The 20,949-nt window shown below is 44.9% G+C and overlaps 1 protein-coding gene across 4 annotated transcripts in view; it reads left to right on the forward strand.

Annotated features, from left to right (window-relative positions):
* GFOD1 (Gfo/Idh/MocA-like oxidoreductase domain containing 1) overlaps window positions 1-19,332 on the forward strand; it is a 101,208-nt gene extending 81,876 nt beyond the window's left edge. For all 4 annotated transcript variants that reach the window (XM_019742993.3, XM_074335209.2, XM_088791376.1 and 1 more), the window contains exon 2: window positions 12,118-19,332. In XM_019742993.3, coding sequence (XP_019598552.1) covers window positions 12,118-13,037 — 920 coding nt within the window. In that variant the 3' untranslated portion in view covers window positions 13,038-19,332. The remainder of the gene's footprint in view (window positions 1-12,117) is intronic.
* The last annotated feature ends 1,617 nt before the right edge of the window (window positions 19,333-20,949 follow it).

Consider the following 20,949-nt stretch of genomic DNA (forward strand, 5'->3'; position numbering starts at 1 on the left):
GTGTCGCCACCCCCACTGCCAGCATGGGTTCTCCACCCTCTCTGCCTTCCTTGTGTACCACCTGGTGTCCCTGGTTGGCGAAACCCACGTGTGTGCCCATGCCTTTGCTGAAAAGGCTGCCGGGAAAGTAAGCTGCTGGCTTGGCTTCCATAGGGGCAAGAAGCTCTCCCTCCCACTAAGACTCACACGGTGGGAAATTTCCCAGATGTAACCGGGGGATTCAGATGCTGGGCAGCCCCTGAAAACACACACAAACGCCTAATTCTAGGTTTCCTCTCTGTTACTCACCATCACCACCTTCCCAGCACTCCTCACACCTGTCACAGAATTGGTATGAATTGTGGAGATGATGTAGATGAAAGTGCTTTGGGAAATGGTTTGCTGGTGATTATTTATCCTGACAATCCAGGCATCCCGAACCTAGTTTGCCTCCTGGCGGTGGGAGGGGCTTATTGCTGTGGTCTGGCCGCATGGGGAGGAACACTGTTCTTTTGAATTGAAGATTGTCTCACAGCTGATTTGTTCCCCCCTCTGCTTCTGGCTGAGGAGGAAGCTCCATTGCTTCTTTGTGAGGAAACATGGCGCATCAGTCCGCTTTCCTTTCCTGGGCAAGTTTTGGCCACACCCAGGTATTTATTCCCCCAAGGATCTGCATTCCTGGGCTTCCCTGGGGCGGGGGTGGTGGGTAGTGTGGCCCCACCTGCCAGGGTTTTGCTGCTGGCACACTTCTTAGAGGAGAAGCATGTGGCAAGCCCATTGCTGCCTGGTTCCTTTTGACAAGATGGCAGGTGCCTGCATGCAGAAGGCTGAAGCCCTTCCTTGCACAGCTGCTTTTATTCATATGTGGGAACCCAGCTACCACAAGGGCCTGTTTCTCTCCTTCCTCATAAGATTCTTTCAGTTGCTCTGGCCAGGTCACTGCCACAGATGTGGAACAACTGGACATCTGCCTTTTCAGGACAACAGCCGCTGTGGTTCTCCCACTTTGAGACTCCCACCTGCCCTTCTTGCTTTCCAGCTCTTCTTTCAAGCACTAGCGAACCTTGCCCTCCCACTCCTTTGCCTTCCCAAATCACTTCTCAATTCAAGGCTGGGGTCCAGTGGGGCCCAAAGCGTTTGGGACTTCTTTTATTAGCACATCTGGCAGCTCTGAGGCTCAGTCATTTAATCCTGCTCCCACCCTTCCACGTATAGCAATTCCCTAGACATCAAGTGGAAAACACAGGGCTTTGAGATCACAGATTTGAATTTGCAGGCGGGACCTGCCACATATCGGGCACATGTTGGGCAATCACGATCTTTCTTATGGCTTCCTATTCTGGAGAAATGGGGATAATCGTGTTGGTGTGATGCTTAACGGAGCCGATGGCCAGCCTGGGCACCTCCTGGATACATAACAGTTTCAGCATCTCTTTCCTTCTTTGTACTCATTTCTGCCCCTGCTCCCCAGGCTCCCGCCCTGCCCTCCCATTACCACTGCCTACAGGGAATCCTGAATTGGGGACACAATCGCTGTGGTAACAAGGAGACTAATAATAGGTTTTTAAAAGCCTAGAGTACCTTACTGAGTCTTTCATTTTGATGGAGTAAAAACTACTGAAAGAACATAGAAACAAAGGGAGGTTTAAAAGGAATGTCCACACACGTGCCTGAGGTACTTTATATTGGGAGATAACTTGAGATTTTCCCTCCTGGTGGGGCTTTCTAGAGCTGGTGGCAAATGAGTGGACTGGGCTGGAGTAATGTTACGATGACCTTCTTCCCCAGTATCACTCCGGTAATTAGTTATATGGCAAGAGGGACATGATCTGGGGTGGACCTAATCGAATCATAGAAGCCCTTTAAAGACAGCATTCTCTCCAGCTTGTGACAAAAGAGAAAGTCAGATTGCAAAGCCCAAGAGGGATTGGCTTCCACATGCTGCTGCTGGCCTGAAGATGGCATGGCACACAAGGGGTGCAGGCGTCTCTAGAAGCTACACAGCCTGCGAGGAAACCAGAGGGGACCTCGGGCTGACAGCCTCAAGGAACTGAATTCAGCCAACAACCGTATAACCTTAGAAGCATTTTCTTCCCCAGAGTGGCTTTGTGAAACCCTAAGCAGAGACCCAGCTGAGCCCACCCGGACTTCTGATCTAGAGAACTAAAAGATAATAAATGGGCGTTAAGCTGCTACGTTTGTGGTAGTTGTAGCTGCAACAGAAAACTCACATAGCCATGCAGTACAGACTGGTGGGGAGTGTGACAGACAGCCTGGCGAGGCACGCACCGCCTAACTGTGGAAGCCACTGTTCAACTCCCGTGCATTGTTGTCATGGGGAGGCTCTGGGGGAAGAGGCCCAATGTTTCTAGATCTTTCCATTTTTTGAGAGGCCTAAAACTTAGACTGTGAAATATTCTGATTCTTAAGAAAACCCACCTGCTGGGTACCTATACCAGTGATCCCTTCTCTAAAGCATAACGCCTCTTGAATGGTGAGTTTCCTACTTTTTTAAAGAAGTTACGTGGTTTGAATTCTGTTGTCTTTCATACTATATGCACAGTGAGGGTAGTGTTTCTCCCAAAAGTGTTGACTTGCGATTGACAATTGGATACTGAGACTTTTTTGGGGTCTGTGTGGAGGCTTTGGGAGATAACACAAGGCTCCCGCCCGTTTGGATGTGTGATGAGAATTCACACGATACTCAGGGAGAGAAAGTATAGATTTCTTTATTTTTCTGCAGCCAACCTGATCACCATTCTAGGACCCCATCTGTAGGTGGGTAGGTAGGGAATGGAATTATACTCCAATCTGGTCATCTCACCCAAGCCAATCATTTACATTTTCTTTTAACACGTTGCGTACGGCGGGGTTTAAATCCCTCATACCCCTCTGTTCCGGCAGGTTTTTAAAAGAAACTACTTTAAAATGCACTCTTCTCTTTAAAGTGTAAATGCTTCTATGTCATTTATTATTTTTCTATAAATAATAGATTCTACAAATAAATTATTCTATAAATTATTCTATAAATAATTATTCTACAAATAATTCAATAAAATATGCAAAGTAAAAAGAGTCAACAGTAAAAGCGAGAATTCTCATTATCTGTCCTTAACGCATGGCTCAGAAAAAAACGAAGATTCTCGTGATCCGTACGCAACGTGTTAAGTAGCTCAGTACTTTTAGATAACTCTGGTGGCCCAACCATTCAGCATTTTGCCCTTTGTCCCCCCCCCCCCCACACACACACACACGCACACACACGCCGCAGAAGGTGGCTGCTTCTATGGGGAAAGTGTGGCTTACTGTGTCCCCTGGATCTCAGAGTGTCCTCTGAATCCTTGCTTGTCCAGTGTAGAATGGTGGTGCAGGCTCAAGTTTCAGGTCACTTCCCAGAATAACAATCACTAAGGACCCTTGGCTGTTTGGGACTAACTCAGCAGGACTCACCTGAGAAACCCACAGTGCTAGTTGTTTTCCTCTGTCCCTAAGTCCTGGACCGCGACCGCCACTGCCTCCAACCCCAGGCCTCTGTTCTCCCATGGGCGCTCTCACCACCTTACTGCCCCCTCACACTTGAGTCTGTTTGTGCCACCTACATGCAGGGAAGGGCTGCCTCAGGCCACCTACCAGAGAAGCTGGCCACTAGTCTAGAAGGTCTCTGGCTCCCACATGGCTACCTGCTGTTTCTGAACTTCTATCCTTGGTCTTCCCTGAGCGGCAAATGAGAAGCCTTTCTTTGTCTCCTGGGGAATGCCCAGGCTGGAAGGAGCTTGCTAGTGACTTGCCAACATCATACCCTCATTCTCAGCATGTGTAAGTCATAGTGATGGAGATGTGTGCGATGTACCAATTAGGAAACTGAAAATGAAGTGTTTCAGGAGTACTGTCCGTGTTTCGGAGGCTGTAGGATCAATGATTAGATGATACTAAGCTACATGAAACAATCTGAGAACACTTAACTACTGATCGGGATTCCTGTGCTAAAGGAAGACTCAGACAAAGTCCATAAAGAAGGGTTGGTGGGATAGGCGCTGGCCTTTAAGGGCGGGTTGGCTATAGACAAGCACTTGAACATCTTAATTCAGTATCAAGCCCCGTCAATATCAGCACTCTGACTTCCTTCCTTTGGTTGTTCCCTTCTTTCAGAGCTCACTGACGGCATCAGAGGCCTTGACAAAAGGAGCTGAATATGGGTCACCCTGAGCCATTTCCATCTAAAGTTTGAAATTAGAATGAAAACTTAATCAAGCTGTTCTGAGACTTTTGGTGGTCAACCGCTGAGCCCAGGCACCCCCACCCCCACCTCCCGGTTTCCGATGCTCACCACAGTCAGTTACATAATTCCCCTCCGAGCCACTGTGGTGCCATGTGTGGCATGCATTGCACATATGTGCACAGGCACGTGTGCCAGCAAGAATGGGAGCGTGTATCAAAGAGGTGAATGTCATCTCTGGGTGTTGTATACAATTTAGATATGGGTACAAAAACTAACCTAGCCGGCCTTAAGATAAGGGTGGCCCGAAGGCAGTAGGCGTTGAGAAGTTAAGACCAGGCTTGCTCTGGAGCCACAGTTCAAATCTCAGCTCTACTACTCCTTGCGTTGTGGAACCACGGGCAAGTTCTTACCATCTCGTAGGTTCAGTTTCCACATCTGTGAATTGGGAAGGATATTTGTGTCTGCCTCATGGGGTTTTGTACACTGAAAAGTAGAAGTGTATATATAATTCTCAGCCTCTTCTGGCACAAAGTAAAGTGCTCAATAAATGGTTGTTGTTGCTATTTTAAATTGTGACATTATTATTGTGAACAGATCAGATTTGTGGTTTGAGTTGGGAAATTGTTTGTCAGGAACTCTCAGGATTAAAGATGAGGGGTTCTCCAAAGGGGCTCTCCTTCCAATTTACAGGAAACAGGAATGGGATGGGGGGTTGGGCACAGAGTGGGGTTTAGACAAGTCAACCCTGCTGATGCTGCCACTTCTCTTGCACTTTCTAACCCGAAAGAAAACGTGCGTTAGTGGGGAGGGGAGGAGATCCACACGCGGCCGGGGTGGGGAGGAATAAAGGAAAAAAGAGGCAGAGCTGGACTAAATGGAGAGTTGCAGTGAGTGACCAAATGTACTGAGTCTCAGGGTGCAGGGAAGAAGTGTTATAAATAGTCCTGTCTGTTCAGATACTTAGTTTTGTTAAAACCAGAGATTTTTCTTTGGCCTGCTTTTGTTTTTTTCCTTCACTCTAAACTCTAGTTCTGCTTGATCTCCTTTGGATCACAGATTCTTTTAAGACTCTAATAAACCCCTCTCTCAGAAAATTGAACCTCAGGATACATACAGAAAATTTTTGTAGATAATCCAGTTTTAGCAGTTTCTCAGATTCCAGGTTGAAAACACCCTTGTTTTAGACCATTTTTCCAAAAGGGACCTGAAGCTTCTGAATGAATGGGTAAATTCTTACAGGCTTCACAACCCCGCTCAAATGTCACCTGTCCAGCAAAACTTTCTAGCACGCCCAAATCAGTTGGGCAGCCCCTCCTTTGTGCTGTCATTGACCATCCCTGTATTAGATCCCGTAATCTATTAGACCCGGTATAATTTATTAGATCCCATAACCACTCATTTCCTGATTGGTCTCCTCTCCTGGGCTGTGAGCTTCTATTCATCTTTCTTACTCATTTTTGATCCCAATGTCTAGCACAGAAACATTGAAAGAATGGAATATAAATAAAGATAATGAGTTTCCTGCTTGAATTGCAGTGAAAGCCTTTTTCCCCTTTGGTGCATGGCAGGAAAAAATAGGAAACTGTATCGGATGGGACTTCTTGTGGGGGTTCTGCCAATTTGCCAGGACAGCTGCAAGCCAGCCTGCAGGACCAGCATCCATTTTGGCTTTCAGAAGATAAGGGACTGTCAACACAAGTAGAATAATCTGGAAGAACTGGTGGCAAAGTAGCATGGGCCTCATAGATTTTCGTCATTGATTAGATAAGGGAATGTGTCATTGGAAATATTTTGGCAGGGAGGCATGCTTTGAAGTTGCAGGCTGATTATGCTACTAGGGAAGGGCTCTCGTCTCTAGAAGGCCAGTGGCAGCCATTTTCCAGGTACCCAGGGATAACAACCTACCTGATCGAGAGCAGGAAAGGTCAGCTGCTCTGTGTCAGCAGAGAGCATGTGTCTTTCCCTAGAGGTGTCAATGGGAAGCCCCTTGTCCTGGCTCCTGAAGGGCCTCTTTGGATACTCCTGTTATCCCCCACAAATGCCCTGGTCTCTGCGGAAAGGTATGAGTGGGTGCTCAGCCACAGCTTGGCGACCTTGAGCTTGGAGGGTGTAAGGGGAGCAGCTGCTGGAAGGTGTCTAGGGTCTGTTGGTTGGAAAGTCCTTCCCGATAGCACTAAATCCTCATGAGGGACATGGATATTTTGGCCCTATTACAGAGAACACACTCAGCGAGCTTTGGAGGAAGCCAAATTTCCATTTCCCCATGAGGGATCTCAGCAGGACAGTAAAGCTCCTTCTGAAATTATTTAATTTAAAAGCTTCTGACAAAGAGCAGGCATACTTCCTTGCACATTGTACTTTCACCCTCCAGAGTTTCCCATCAATCTCACTTTCTCCCCAACTTTAGCTCCATGACATAGGTGGAAAGTATTAGTCCCACCATTTTATAGCAGAGAACCCCTGCTTTATTTGAGGCGTTCTCTTCTTGAAAAACAAAGTTGGTTCCAGCTTAAAGACACTCCCCCCCCAAAAAAAAAAAAAAAAAAAAAAAAGACCTAGCCTAAGCTCTTTGTCCTCGTTGAAAGAAGTAAATGGTCTCTGTGGAGGTGGGTTCTGGAGATTTCCCCAGAATGCCCAGGCCAGTCCTGACGTGTTCTCTGCCACCCACCATTAATGATTCCAAGGTAACTATTCCTGGGTACGGGGACAGACCCCTCAGTGGATTGGGCTGAGTGAGACATGATAGTGTAATGGCTCACAGTCCCTGAGGGCAAGCAGCAAGCAGGGTGACCTCCTGGGAGCCTCGGAGAGGAAATCTCCCGCTGTTCTCTGCATTATCATCAGTACCAGTGGGCTTTGCTGAAACTCTCCAAGTGCTCGGGAGCTATTTGGGGCTTTGCAAAACACAGAACACTTTTTCTCAGGCTCCTAGTATTTTTTTCTTCCTTTCCGTTTTGCACGGCCTGTTTATTTGGAGTGAAATCGAATCTGTGTGATTCAAGTCCCTTTGCCTGATTCTCCACAGCATGATTTTCCCTGAGATTGTCTGAGGTCTCGCAGTTTTAGATCTTTTGCCTTAGAAGGACACGACATCTTGACACAAGAGAATCTGAACCCAGAACCTAAAGGAAGCGTGTTTTGTGTGACGCTCAGAAAGATGCAGAATGGTGGAGGTGGCCTTCCTATGAGAAAGCACAGACTATCCTCTTGGGATATGCAGTGCAGAGACCAAGGTTGTATTTTCCCCCTCATGATTCCCCATTAGGAATCAGCCATAACTGTTTTGGGGACCGGCTCATAAAGGGGCCTTCTGCCTCTCCCTGAGTTTCTCTCCCGGAGAAACTGAGTCCTTCAGTTTCAGTCTCTCTGGTGGGATATATTTACCTTCATATCAAATGGCTGTCAAAGCCACGTGCCTAGGGAGTAGTACAGGATTTTGCCCTATTTCCTTTCCAGCACAAAATGGAGAGAGAGGTTTTCTCTAAAGAGCCCATTCCAGCACTTTCTCTGGTGGTGGCAAGAAGAGGATTGTGTTAAAACACATGAAAATCATGAAGGCACCAAAGACTTCTTATATTTTCTGGACAGCTAAACCCAAAGCCCAGGCAGACTGAGGCAATTTGAAGGCAGGTATCTATCTATCTGCTTTCTTTGGGAGAAAGCCAGGATATATTCAATGGCATCTGACACACCCAGGATTGTGGGGTGTGTCAACCCTATGCCCAGATAATGCAAGTTCCATTTACATTGCGTATGATTTTAGGGGTGAGGGGAATGCTGTGTGCCACACTAATGCACTTATACACACACCTGCATATGTTGACACACACACACACACACACACACACACACACACACACACAGTGTCTGATGACTGGAAGTCTACAGTTAGAATTGGATTTCTTTACATATAAACTTTCAGCTATAAGATGAATAAGGTCTGAGGTGATGAAACATGGCAAAACATGGTGATTGTAGTTGATAAAACTGTGTTGTATAATTGAAATTTGCTAAGAGGTTAGAACTTGTATGTTCACACACACGAAAGATAAATGTGATGGATGTGTTAATTAAGTAGATAGGGGAATCCTTTCACAATGCATATGTATATCAAATCACCATAATGTACACTTTAAATATCTTACAACTTTATATGTCAATTACACATCAATAATGCAAAAATAAAACAAAAAACAGAATTGCATTTCTTTAGCCTAAGCTCTTGATTCTTGTTAAACTGCAAGGAACCTTGGAATGTCAGGGTCTGGGCATTTTGCTAGAGCAGATCTTGGTGGGGGAAAGCTGGGAACCAGAATCTACAGTCTTGAGGGTTCCAGAGTGGGCTTTGCAGTAGCTCCACCAAGAGGTAAGACTGTCCAGAACAGGGAAAAAATAAGCTTTGCTTTACAAATCTGTGAAAGGCCTGCTAGCTCTGCATTTTGGGCTCCTTGTAAAGCTGGAAGCATTATTTTATTTTTTACAATATATCATAAACACTTCAAGAAGTTGTCCTACAATTTCCTCAGAACAGGCTACGTATGCGTGGGCTTGGGGTGTGGGTAAAGTTTTGCGTGTATGTTTGAATTGCATCATGTGGAGAGACACCATAGCTTTCACCAGGATCATAAAGAGGGCCTGAGGAATTGGAACAAGAAGACCTGGCAACATAGCCTGAGCCTCTGAAACATTCAAAGTTCAGGGTCAGCGGTGCTTTCACCAGCTTGGTGGGGCATGGGTACTGAGACAGGTCCATGGGCTCTGGGACCTGCCTGCTCATCTTAGGTTTTGTAGGACCCTCCTAGCATCACGTGAACACTGTCCTTCAAAGGTCTTCATGTCTCCTTTGGGCTTAAAAAAGGAAAACTGTTTTTTTTTCTGACCATGAAAATAGAAACTTAGAAAATGTGGAAAAATATAGTAAAGAAAATAAAAATCAGTTATAATCTTACTAATCAATTAACCACTGTAAACGTTTTGAGGAGGTCCTGTCCAGGTTTTTCCATTTTCTGTTGTCTTTTTAAGAGAGCGTTGAGATCATAGTATGTTTATGAATACAGCCCTTTTCAGTTAACATTACATCATAATCATCTTGCTTGCCATTAATAAGTCTTTATAAGCATCATTTTCAGTGGCTGCACAATTATTCCATTATATGGCTGTACTATAGCTTGCTTACCCATTCTTCTAGCGATGGGCATTTGCACTGTTCCCAGCTTTTTGCTTTAATAAATAATGCATGAGAAGCATCTCTGGGCAAGAAGCTGTGCTTACATTTTAGATGATTTCTTTCTGATAGGTTCCTAGAAGTCTCTTTTGACTTTTGAAGATATTGTGAGTTAAGATGTTGCTGAGACCCACCTTTAAAGTGTGGATGTAACAAAATACTGCAGGCACATGATTTCTAGGCACTGTGGATATAGTGAAGATTTAAGAAATTAGGAGACCCAGTCTTTATCCTTGAAGAACTTACTGTGTAGTGTGGAACCACAACGTAAAAATAGCCTAAAGGAAGAGATGCCCGTTATCTCAGAAACTTGGGAGGGCCATGTGTGAGTTTCAAAATGGGGGCGTTTTGTGTGCATGTTCATATTACATTTTCTACAGAGGGAGTCTATAGCTTTCATCAGAATCTTTTCATCTACAGAGCTGCAAAGCATTACCCATTCAATGATTCTTTTGGATGTGTGGAGGGAGAGTGAATTAATTTTCCCAATTAATTTTTTTCTTTTATTATTTCATTTTATAGCTTTTATAACAAAAAATAAGATAAACTTTTTTCATGTGCCTTTAATATGACCAATAGAGAATAACAAGAAGATGGCAGTCAGGGGTCCTGGTTTTGAGGACCTTGAGGTAGGGTATAGGAGAGGCTACAGCCTGTATACCCAACAGATGTGAAGCAGATTTTGGCAGCATTTGTCACCTGTCTCTGCAGTGACCTACCAATCCGTTTACATGTAAATCTGCTTCTGCCAGCATGAGCAGGTGTTACATGAGCGTAAACCTACAGGACCATATAATCAGAACATTAGGTTAGGCAGGTGCATGGCACTTTTGGTAATAAAAACCAATGTTACCTCACCCCTCTGCTGGAGCTTCAGCCCTCACCTGCTTGCTACTGTGTTTCCCCAAAAATAAGATCAGGTCTTATATTAATTTTTGCTCCAAAGGATGCATTAGGGCTTACGTTCAGGGGATGTCATCCTGAAAGTCAGGGCTTGTTTTCCGGTTAGGTCTTATTTTCGGGGAAACACGGTAAGAGTTAAAGATGCTTCTTACTGCTCATTCATGGTCATCAGGAAAGCCAACCAGCTTTCCTGATAAGCAGATGTGGAAAAGGCAAGGAGATGTATTCACTTTCTAACCTCCAGGCCTTTCACAGGGCCAGAATTAGATGTGCATATGGAAAGTGACAGCCCTCGATTGTATTTTCTATAATCTGTTCTGACCATGTCTGTTGTTTGGCTAGTTCTTCCAATGGGTAAACGAGAGAGCCAAATTTCATGGATTTTGTCAAGTTGAATGCCCAGAGTCAGGACAACTGGGATGGGTGTGTGTATCTCATCACCCCATTTGCCTTGTGGTGTCTCCCTCATCTGTGGCTGGAGTGTCCAGGTCCCCCTTAGAGGGTCTATGTACAGAGCATGATTGGACAACAGAGCACTGCTAAGAAACTCCCCAAGACTTTTCACCTAGCATCCTTTAATCTGGTTTGCTAACAAAATTTGTCTAATTCTCTTTCTTTTATTTCAGTTCCATTTTGCTGTTTCTCCAGGTTCAGCTGAGTTGTTTTTCTTCCCTGACTCTTGGCTTCTGCGGAATAAATCCCTTTCTTCTTCCCTGTTACTCTCCTTTCTTCTGATCCTTTGTTTTCTCCAGAACAGGAACCACTTAGTCTCCTAAAGGGCTTGTGTCTATCTGTAATTTACGCACTCATTACAGTCATCACATAAGCCTCAGTTCCGTTGGACAGAAGTACCAAACCCCACCATGAGACAGATGGAGGTTGGGGAGAAACGGGCCACTGCTCACCCCTCCGGTACAGGGAATATTTGTTCTTCCCATAAGGAGCCGGAAAACACTAAACCAACACATCTATGACCACTGCCAGCCCTAATTCATAATGCAAAGTAAACAAGCAAGATAACACTCAATGTAATCCTTTATTGGTGGTTGTGGGAAGCCAGCTAAAAGCTTAGACCTTTGAAGGATATCATTAAGAAATTCCTCCTCACGCTTAATCAGACTCGCCTTGGCCATGATTTAAGCTTATGTATTCTGGTTCTGTAGAGACAGAGACACTGTTCTTTTCTCTACATATGATATTTTTAATAATGCATTTTAAATAAAAATTATATTTTACATATAAAATAAAACATTTCATAAGTAAGATAATTTTGATAAGACATTTCATATTATATGTAAAAAGATTATATTGTATACTTTAATAGAACTCATATATTTTATATTTAAATATTTTAAATATATAAATATTTTACAACATATTTGTATATAAAATGTTATAGACTTATATACATAAAATATCAAATGAGGCATTTTATATTATATTTCAAATATTTTTAAATATTTTTAAATATTTCTAATATATAAATATTTAAATTATATTTAATTATATTTAAATGTAATATAAAATAAATTAATATTTAAATTAAGGCCAATGGTTTAATACTAAAATTAAGTAATTCGACTTTACTTAATAATTGAATATATAATATTGAAATATATAGAATCTACTATTTTTGCATAAATAAAAGATGTTATAAAATATTTAAAATATAGTAAGTACAGCCGCTCAGGTCTGGTTCCGGGTCCAAGAATTAACGTCTGGGGGCCACAACGCCCCCTATCGCTCCCTGTCCTCCAGCGCCCTGATCGGCTGTTTTTCCTCCCTCTCACAGGCATTGGCAAGAACGTCATCTGCGACCGCACGGCCACGCCACTGGACGCCTTCCGCATGATGTCAGCCGCCCACTACTACCCCAAGCTCATGAGCATCATGGGCAACGTGCTGCGCTTCCTGCCGGCCTTCGTGCGCATGAAGCAGCTCATCGAGGAGGGCTACGTGGGCGAGCTGCTGGTGTGCGAGGTGCAGGTGCACAGCGGGAGCCTGCTGGGCAAGAAGTACAACTGGAGCTGCGACGACTTGATGGGCGGCGGCGGCCTGCACTCGGTGGGCACCTACATAATCGACCTGCTCACCTTCCTCACCGGCCAGAAAGCCGTCAAGGTCCACGGCCTGCTCAAGACCTTCGTGAAGCAGACCGACCACATCAAGGGCATCCGCCAGATCACCAGCGACGACTTCTGCACCTTCCAGATGGTGCTGGAGGGTGGGGTGTGCTGCACTGTTACCCTCAACTTCAACGTGCCGGGCGAGTTCAAGCAGGACGTGACCGTGGTGGGCTCGGCCGGGCGCCTCCTGGCAGTGGGCACAGACCTGTACGGGCAGCGCAACAGCGCCCCGGAGCAGGAGCTGCTGCTGCAGGACGCCACTCCTGTCAGCAACTCCCTGCTGCCGGAGAAGGCCTTCAGCGACATCCCCTCGCCCTACCTGCGCGGTACCATCAAGATGATGCAGGCCGTGCGCCAGGCCTTCCAGGACCAGGACGACCGGCGCACGTGGGACGGACGGCCTCTCACCATGGCGGCCACCTTCGATGACTGCCTGTACGCCCTGTGCGTGGTGGACACCATCAAGAGGTCCAGCCAGACGGGCGAGTGGCAGAACATTGCCATTATGACGGAGGAGCCGGAGCTGAGCCCTGCGTACCTGATCAGTGAGGCCATGCGCAGGAGCAGGATGTCCCTGTACTGTTAGCACGGACTGGGGACATAGGGGCACTTAGGCCTTCTGTGCGAGGGAGAGGTGGCCTCGAGGAGTGTGGGGGTGGGGAGGTGGAGGGGCAATGAGAATAAATGGCGTCTGGGAAGGGGAGGCCCAGGCGAAGGGTCCCAAACAAGACTGTTGGGGGGCTGAGCAAATAGCCTAGGAGTGTCCAGAGGGCCTGTCCTTCCTGAGCTCATCCCTGTTGGCCATTTGCATGAGAGAGAGGAGGTTTAGCTGCCTGTGCTGCCCTTTTCTGTGAGAAGCAAGGAGGGTGGCTTTCCTTCCCATCTAACCCCACCCCCCCCCCCCCCACACACACACCTTGGCCTCCTTTGCAAGCCAAATGCTCCTGCAAGGTCAAGTCTCCATATCTGGTAGCAAGCTCAGTTGGTGTTTAACTTCCGGCACACACACCTGGCAGGGAACAGCACATCCTCACATGTCCACACAAGTCTCTTAGTCTGGGACAGGTGGGGGTGCAGAGGGCTAATGAGAATGTTCATATTCCAGGGAGGCTACTTTAAGTGTCTGAAGTGAAAAGGACTTGACAGCAAAGTGTACAGCTTTCTTGATTGATTGGTCTTCCTCCTAGGAACAATGAGGAAGTGGACCTAATTGGTTTCTCTCCCTTTCACCTGGCCTGAGACAGGCTAAGGGAGTACCAGGAATGGCCAGCAGAGAGACAGGTTCTTTCACCCAAAAGGAGAGAACAGGAACACACCCTGCATGGAAACAGATGAGGCAGAGAATAAAATATCCCCTTGAATTTGTCAGTAATTATAAAATTATAAGGAGCCACCTTAAAACACTACTTCCGGTGGAGTGGAATTGAGTGTAAGAGGGATTCAGTACTGAAGTATTGAGGTTGTCCTTTCAACTGGTTCTTCAGGCCAGGTGAAAGGCAGGGCCAAGGAGACAGCAGGAGGTGTGGGTCTGACTACAGCTCATATGTTGCCCTCAAGAACTGGGGGCAGCAATGTGCCCCAGAGTTGCAGTGGGAGTTCCCCAGAAGAAGGAGATGTCAGCCAGCCCTGGACTTGCTTTGTGCTCAAACAGCCATCTCTCCTACCAAGCTGGGGAAGGGCTTTTAGGAGATTCACCCAGCTTTGTGGATTAAAAAGCGAAGTCTTTAGTTCCACCCAGATGTAATCCTCTTCCCTCCTAACCCCCCCAAAAAAATGTCAAGGCTCTTTTCCTTAGCTTTGGCCTTTGCTTTCACAATTCTAACATCTGAAAAAAGTTTAATAGGTATTAACAAAACAAAACAAAACAAAAGGACAACAAGGAACATAATTTTCAGTGTTTCTAAAATAGGATTTTAGAACTCTCTCATGTGTATCTTCATGTAGGGGTGAGAAGCTAATGTTGAAAAAAAACATGTTATTCTCTTCGGTCTCCTGTCTCTCATCTTGTCACCCTTTGCTTACAGAGCTTTTGTTGAAGATGGCACACTGCAGGCATAGAGCGGCAGTGGCAAAAGGGAACAACCTGACACACACACACACACACACACACACACACACACACACACACCACATACACACGAGTTTGTAAATGCTCACTACCACCAAATGTCATTAAAATCGCTTTTAAAAATTCAGACTTGGTCTTGAAAGAAAGACCAAGTCAAATACATTTTGAAAACAGGCCATCATCCTTTTGTTATCTTTTCTTAATCCTTCGTCCCACAGATTTGTCAAAGTTGGATGTGGAGACTAGTGCTTGTAAATCTACATAGCTTTTGTTCACAGCTCACAGAAATCTAAGTTATCTTTGGCACACAACTGAGGTTTCGACTTCTTTTCAGATAATTGGCAGTAGAAGTAGATGGGAGTTTAAAGGCCCAAGAGTCCACCCCCAGGCTCTGGATAGGCAGAATCTGAAAATAAACAACATAATTAGTTGCATCCTCCATTCTCCTCCTAGGGTCAATATACTATGAAGCCCAGGCTGCCCATCGGTGCAGTGTGGGCGTGTCCAAATGCCATGGGAACAGTGGGCATTTTCTATCACAGAGGAGTAAGGATGGCCTTCCTAGAAAGAATTCTCCTACTTCCGGAGGCCTTACTGCAACATGGTAAGGGTAGTCAGTTGAAACTCTCCGTGGTACATTAGGTCCCTGGTCTGTTTTCAGACTTCATGATGGCATGCCAGCTTTCGTAGCTATCAGTTCAAAACCAGAGATTTGGTAGAGTGGAAGTCTCCCAATTATAATTTGAGCAGCGGGCCATACCATCAACTGTTTTGGTTCGGGTTCTCCTAAATTGCCCTCTGGATAGCTTTTGTGGGAACTGAGTGGAATGAATTTTTTTTTCCCCTAGCTAGCCTGAAAGGCTGTGATTAAGAATGAAGGGAAAGGAAACTAAATGACTCTATGGGTCCCATTTTTCTAATTCGTTTATAACCTACGTGGGGATTTTCATGGGGTTTCAATTTTATGTTTCTGTATTTAACCACAATACTTGGGAGGTTTTTTTGTTTGTTTGTTTGTTTGTTTTCTCCCAAAGGCCTCTAAGCTCTGTGATAAATATTCAGTGTCTGAAACAAAAATTCTTGAGACTGGGGTATATAGAAAGAACATATATTCTTTAAAAGAAGCATGAACAATATTTTAGTAAGTGTACTCAGATGTTGTCTACTGAAATGCATGTCGTAGGTAGATGCAGGAATGAGAGGAAGAGATGACTGAGATAGTTCATTTTTTGATACAAAAATGATAGGAAATTGGTTTAAGATACTTCTTTCGTGCTCCTTTTGCTCCTATCTGATCACTTGCCAAGACTTGATTGGGAGCTGCAATGTGAAGCTAAAATCTCAAACTTTCAACAAAACTTGCTGCCACAAAATCCAGCACCTAATCCTGCCTCGGGGGTCTGAGTACCATCAGCTGACTTTGACCTAGGACAAGTCCCAGCTCTTTCCGCTTAGTTTAATGTGTTTCAAGGACCGGGTGTAAAGGAGGCACCACTTCAGGGCCATCACATTTAGTCTCCTTTGCCTGATTGGTTGCCATCCTCGTGTGGATGCCTCTGGTGCAGGAAATTTGGGCTCATGCTGCTCGTTGCCTCTGCAGATGTCCTGATTCCAAATTCTGAGACGGGCGGGGGGAGGCGAGGGGTCCTTAACAGTGGAATCCACATGTGTTGGGCATGCTCTGGGCTTATTTGGAAAGTTTGAATTCTTCTGGAGAGAGAGTCTGACCACTGTTAGCTTCTCCAGGAGTTCTCCCTTCAATGAGAGGCGTGGCAGGGGACCACAGGTACACCTTAGCCTACCTGGCAGCTAATACCTCTGTGTCAGGTAAATCTGGACCCTTGGGGCAGTTTTGGCCCACTCCAATTCAAGATGAACTTCTCCCAGAGCCTTTCCCTCTCTGCAGAAAGCCATCCAAGTACTCCGTGCTCCAACATTTCTTGATATCCACTGTGTACAGAGTATTTTAAGTACATTATGTCATTCAATCCATAAAAACAACCCCATAATATGTTATTCCCATTTTACACAGGAGAAAATTGAAGCTCCGAGAGGAAGAGTGACTTGCCCAGAATCACACAATTATTAAGCAGAAGTGGGGTCACCTGAATCCAAAATCTTTTTTCTCCTCCAAACCACGTTGCCTCCCAAGAAGAAAGATTTGTGCCTCAGTAGTTTTTGCCAGGCAGGAAAGCACTGCTTGTTGGACCCTGTGGGGTCTGCTTTCATGCCCTGTGGAGCATCTGTGATTAGAACAGAGTGTGACTTGCATGGGCCTTCCCTCTACTGCTGTCACAGCCTCCTGTGGAGCAAGATGCCATATTTGATGTTCTGCCAGGTTTGTTATAGAGCTGAAATGGAAGTCGTCATTTTTCCTTCCCTTCCAAGATGGAAACATCACTCAGCTTCTTTCAAAATCGACTTCCTACGTTGATTTTGATTGTAGGTGATGCAGCAAACCGCAGGGTTGGGGATTTTCAAAGCGTTGTTGGCCGATTATTGGCGTTTCCTCTCAGTGGTCTAAATATAACATAGGACAATGTCTTTTCTCAGGGAGTGGGCCTTTTTAAGTTCAGTTGTTTTTGACTCAGATGTTAGCTGTGCATTGCATTTGTACCTTTCTACTCTCTTGACTCTCTTCATTTTGTCCCATAGCTGCAGCTGTTGAATTTGACCTGTGGTCATACATTAAGTTTCTGATTCCATTGCTTTTGTTCTGGTGGGTATGGGAGCATTCAGCATTGCTGATGATATCCTGTGGAGCAAGTAAATCCAGTTGCATCTGAAGGGACTTCAGTTCCTTTATTGTACATCCACCAACAGGTTAAGTGATGGCCAAGGTCACACCGCTTCTTAGTGGGAGAGCCAGGCTAGAAGCTCAGTTTTCTGACTCTAAGTCACATCCTGCCTTACACAGCAACTCCAGAGCTCTCAGATGGGAAGAAAGGGGCTTAGAGAGGAGAGATGACTTGTCTGAGGTCCCATGGCTAGTTGGTGGAAGAGTTGCAATTAGAAGTCAGACTTGCAACGGATTTTATTCCCTGAACTGTTGCAGCTGAATCAATTTCCTAGAAGCTCATTTATGTCTTGAATGTACTCATAAAACTAGCTGTTTAAAATGCTCCATTGTGATTGTAATGTGAACCCTTATCTTTGATTTGTATTCTCTTTGGCAAGGATGGGGACATAAATTCAGATGTGCACCTCAGGATGCGTGAGGCCAGCTCCACTTACACTCCCCCCACACCTCTCCTGGATGCAGATCTACTAGCTTAGGACCCTGCTCCACCCACCGCCAATGTTTCTGGCCATCTAAGCCCTGAAGTTTACCAGGCAGAGGCCGTGACATTGGGGAGCTCATTTAAAAAATCAGCTATCAGCGCCCTGCATCTCAATTCTTTTTTGGGGCCAGGGAGGAAGGCAGTGATAGAAAAGCTGTGTGCGTCAGTCTTTCCGAGCAGCTGGCTTGCCCCACCGTCGGCAGAGAAGCTGATAGATGAGGAATGCTTCATTTCAGGGGTCAGCCCTGACTGAGACAGACCTCCAGGACTTCTCCTAAGAGGAGTGAAGACCCCCTGTGCTGCCTTAAGAAGTGATGGGATTATGTGGTCTCATTGGAGTCTGGAGGTGAAGCCAGTACCAGATCTGAGTGAATATATAGGTTAGCCGTGGGAAGCGGTGGCCTACGGACCTTTTTCTTCCCCACATCACAGCCCCTCTTTGCTGGGGCCCTTGGGGGGGCCACTGAAGTGTCTGTCTCTCAGGCTACTAAAGTGTTGCACTACTGAATACTCTTGAATCTGTTACACCCTTTTCTGTTCACACCAGCAGCAACTGGAGGAATGACAAGACCATGTCATGTGCACCTGGCTCTATGCTTAGTGCGGCCATCAAAAGCTTACCTGGGCGGGTGGCCAGGGTCTACAGAGTAACCGTGGTGTCACACTGTCTCTGTTTCTCTCCTTCCCCATCCAGGCCTCTGCTGTCCTCTGCAGCCATCACAATGGCCAAGTTGTTGAATGAGCCCCTTGGTTTCTCCTTATAAATGCAATGGCTTATTTGTGATGCTTGTCCAATTCCAGGTTAAGAAACAAAACAAAAGCAAGTGACCTACCCAGCTCCTTTGCTTCCCATCTTCTCTTTCAGGCATCCAGATGCATTTAGTATTCTGTCCCTGTGCCTTGCCCAGGGGAGGGAGAAATTTCTAGCAATTGCGACTTTCTGTTTGCTGCCTGGTGCTTTTACAGTACTTCATTTTTTTTTTTTAACCAAAATTACATTTGTTTGGTTGTCATTGTTGAATATATATTTATTGTGTTTCACAAACATGCGTATATATATGTATGTATATGTATAAAACCAAACTTATGTATAAAAAGTCAAGGCATGTATACTAGATATTTTAAAGAATTATTTATCAAGGGAAAAGATGTGTGTTATAAAGTAAACAGAGTCTATATTTTCTATATAATGTAGATAGCAAAAAATAGCTTATAAATTATAGAAGGTTTTGGTTTTCTTTTTTTATTATGAAAGGGAAAAAATAAAGGACAATGAATGCAACTGTTCTTCCTGTTGTAAAGGCCAGACTACTGGGGAGGTGGCCTTCCCTACTGGGCTCTCAGGCCGAGCAATCGGTGCTTCAGGCCCAGGAGCCAGTGCCCACCGTTACCTCTGTGATGCTCAGGGGCCATGGCTGGCATCACTCAGCCAGCTGGCATGTGCCCCTTCACATGTGGCTTCCTGCTGTTCTCCACAATTTGCATTAGTGGGATAAAGGAATGAAAGCAGCAAATAAAAATTGAACAAACAAGTCTAGCTATTTTTGTGTTTATTAGACCCAGGTGCACTAGCTCATGAGTTAGGTACCTGGCTGTCTGTGGGCTCTGAAGCAAGAATGAGGGGTAGGGATGATGGTGGTGCGTTGGTGTCTGTGTGTGTGTGTGTGTGTGTGTGTGTGTGTGTGTGTCTAGTGTGGGGAGACGCTGTTCATGTGTCAGCATCCATGAAGCTGAACAATGGGAATTGATTGACCTTCTGCTTTTTGATTGTAGATATATTAAATGTTAGAACTGGAGACTCTTTGGAGCAGTCTAGCTCAAACCCTCATTTTGGAATTGTGGAAATGGAGGGGAGATAACCTATAAAAGGCCACTTGGGTGGGAGGGGGAGTGTGTAAAAGCCAATTCAAGATAAACAAGAAGCGGGCAACATAAACGTTAGATTGGGGAGCAAAGTTTAGAATTCCCTATTATTTTACTATCTTAACCTAATACCTCACACCAAGCTCTGAAAGACACTTTCTAATAGGCTCAGTTGACTGTTTACAAGAGCATCTTTGCTTACCTTGTTCTTAGCAGCATTTAACGGCAACCATCTTGAACCAAGCTCAGCCTAACTTCAAACCTTCATGACATGAGGTCTCTCATGGATGGGTTGGCCTTTCCTTTCCACTCTGTGCTATCTTAGAGAACGCATGCACACAGGTAATTCTTCTGGCTGTGCTTTCCCTTCATTTAAAAACTGAAGAATTAGAAAGGATAATATAAAAGCTGAGATCTCGTTATTCATTCCTTCATGAGCAGGTCCTGATATTAAGAATGCAGCCCATCCATTGAGACAATAAATTGCAGCCAACCCCTGCATTCACATGGATTGTTACAGTGCACGCGTAATGTTTTCACATCTTACAATACTGTGGTAAATACCTTATGATACTGTCATAAATCTAAGAGTGGTTCTGAAAAAGGAAGTAAGGCAGAGTGCTTTGTCAAAACTGAACATGTCATCTGTACAAATAGTGCCAAAAAAATGTACACACATTTTAAGAAAGGAAAAAATGGTATTAAAATTGTGAAACTCAATATATACCGGTAACAAAAGATGAATACAAGTCACATTTGACTTCTGCAATTATAAGAGATGCTCACAGTGGTTACCATCAGTGTAATTTTAATAGTTTTTTTTTTTTCCTTTCTTAAAATGTGTATACATTTTTTTGGCACCCTCTGTATAAGGTATGGGGCCAACTCCTCTGAGGTTCTCCCACCAGAGGTGTCTGGGGACCAGTCCCTGATGGAAGATTCTACACTGCTCATGTACATTTTAACACTTATGTACAGTTTGGATCCATGAGTTTGTTTTTCCTTCACAGATTTGGAATCTCTTTGTAAGGTTGGTTTCTCTCAGTTTAAATCCATTTCTTGTTTTGTAAGTCAGGGATTATACTGCTTCCTACTACAAATCACAGGATATGGTCAGTATTGTTCTCATAGTCTCTGAATCATTGCTTAAAAAGAACAGAGGCAATTATATCACAAGTCATTCAGGTTGTTGTTTACTGGTCAAGCAAAGAAAAATCGGTGTATCTTCCTAGGCCCATCTACCTCTCCCCTCTACTCCCCACCACAGGTATACAGAACCATTTTCC

The sequence above is a fragment of the Rhinolophus sinicus genome, chromosome 14 (genome assembly GCF_057876585.1).
Source record: "Rhinolophus sinicus isolate RSI-liver-muscle chromosome 14, RSI-T2T, whole genome shotgun sequence".
In the NCBI taxonomy this organism is placed as follows: Eukaryota; Metazoa; Chordata; class Mammalia; order Chiroptera; family Rhinolophidae; genus Rhinolophus; species Rhinolophus sinicus.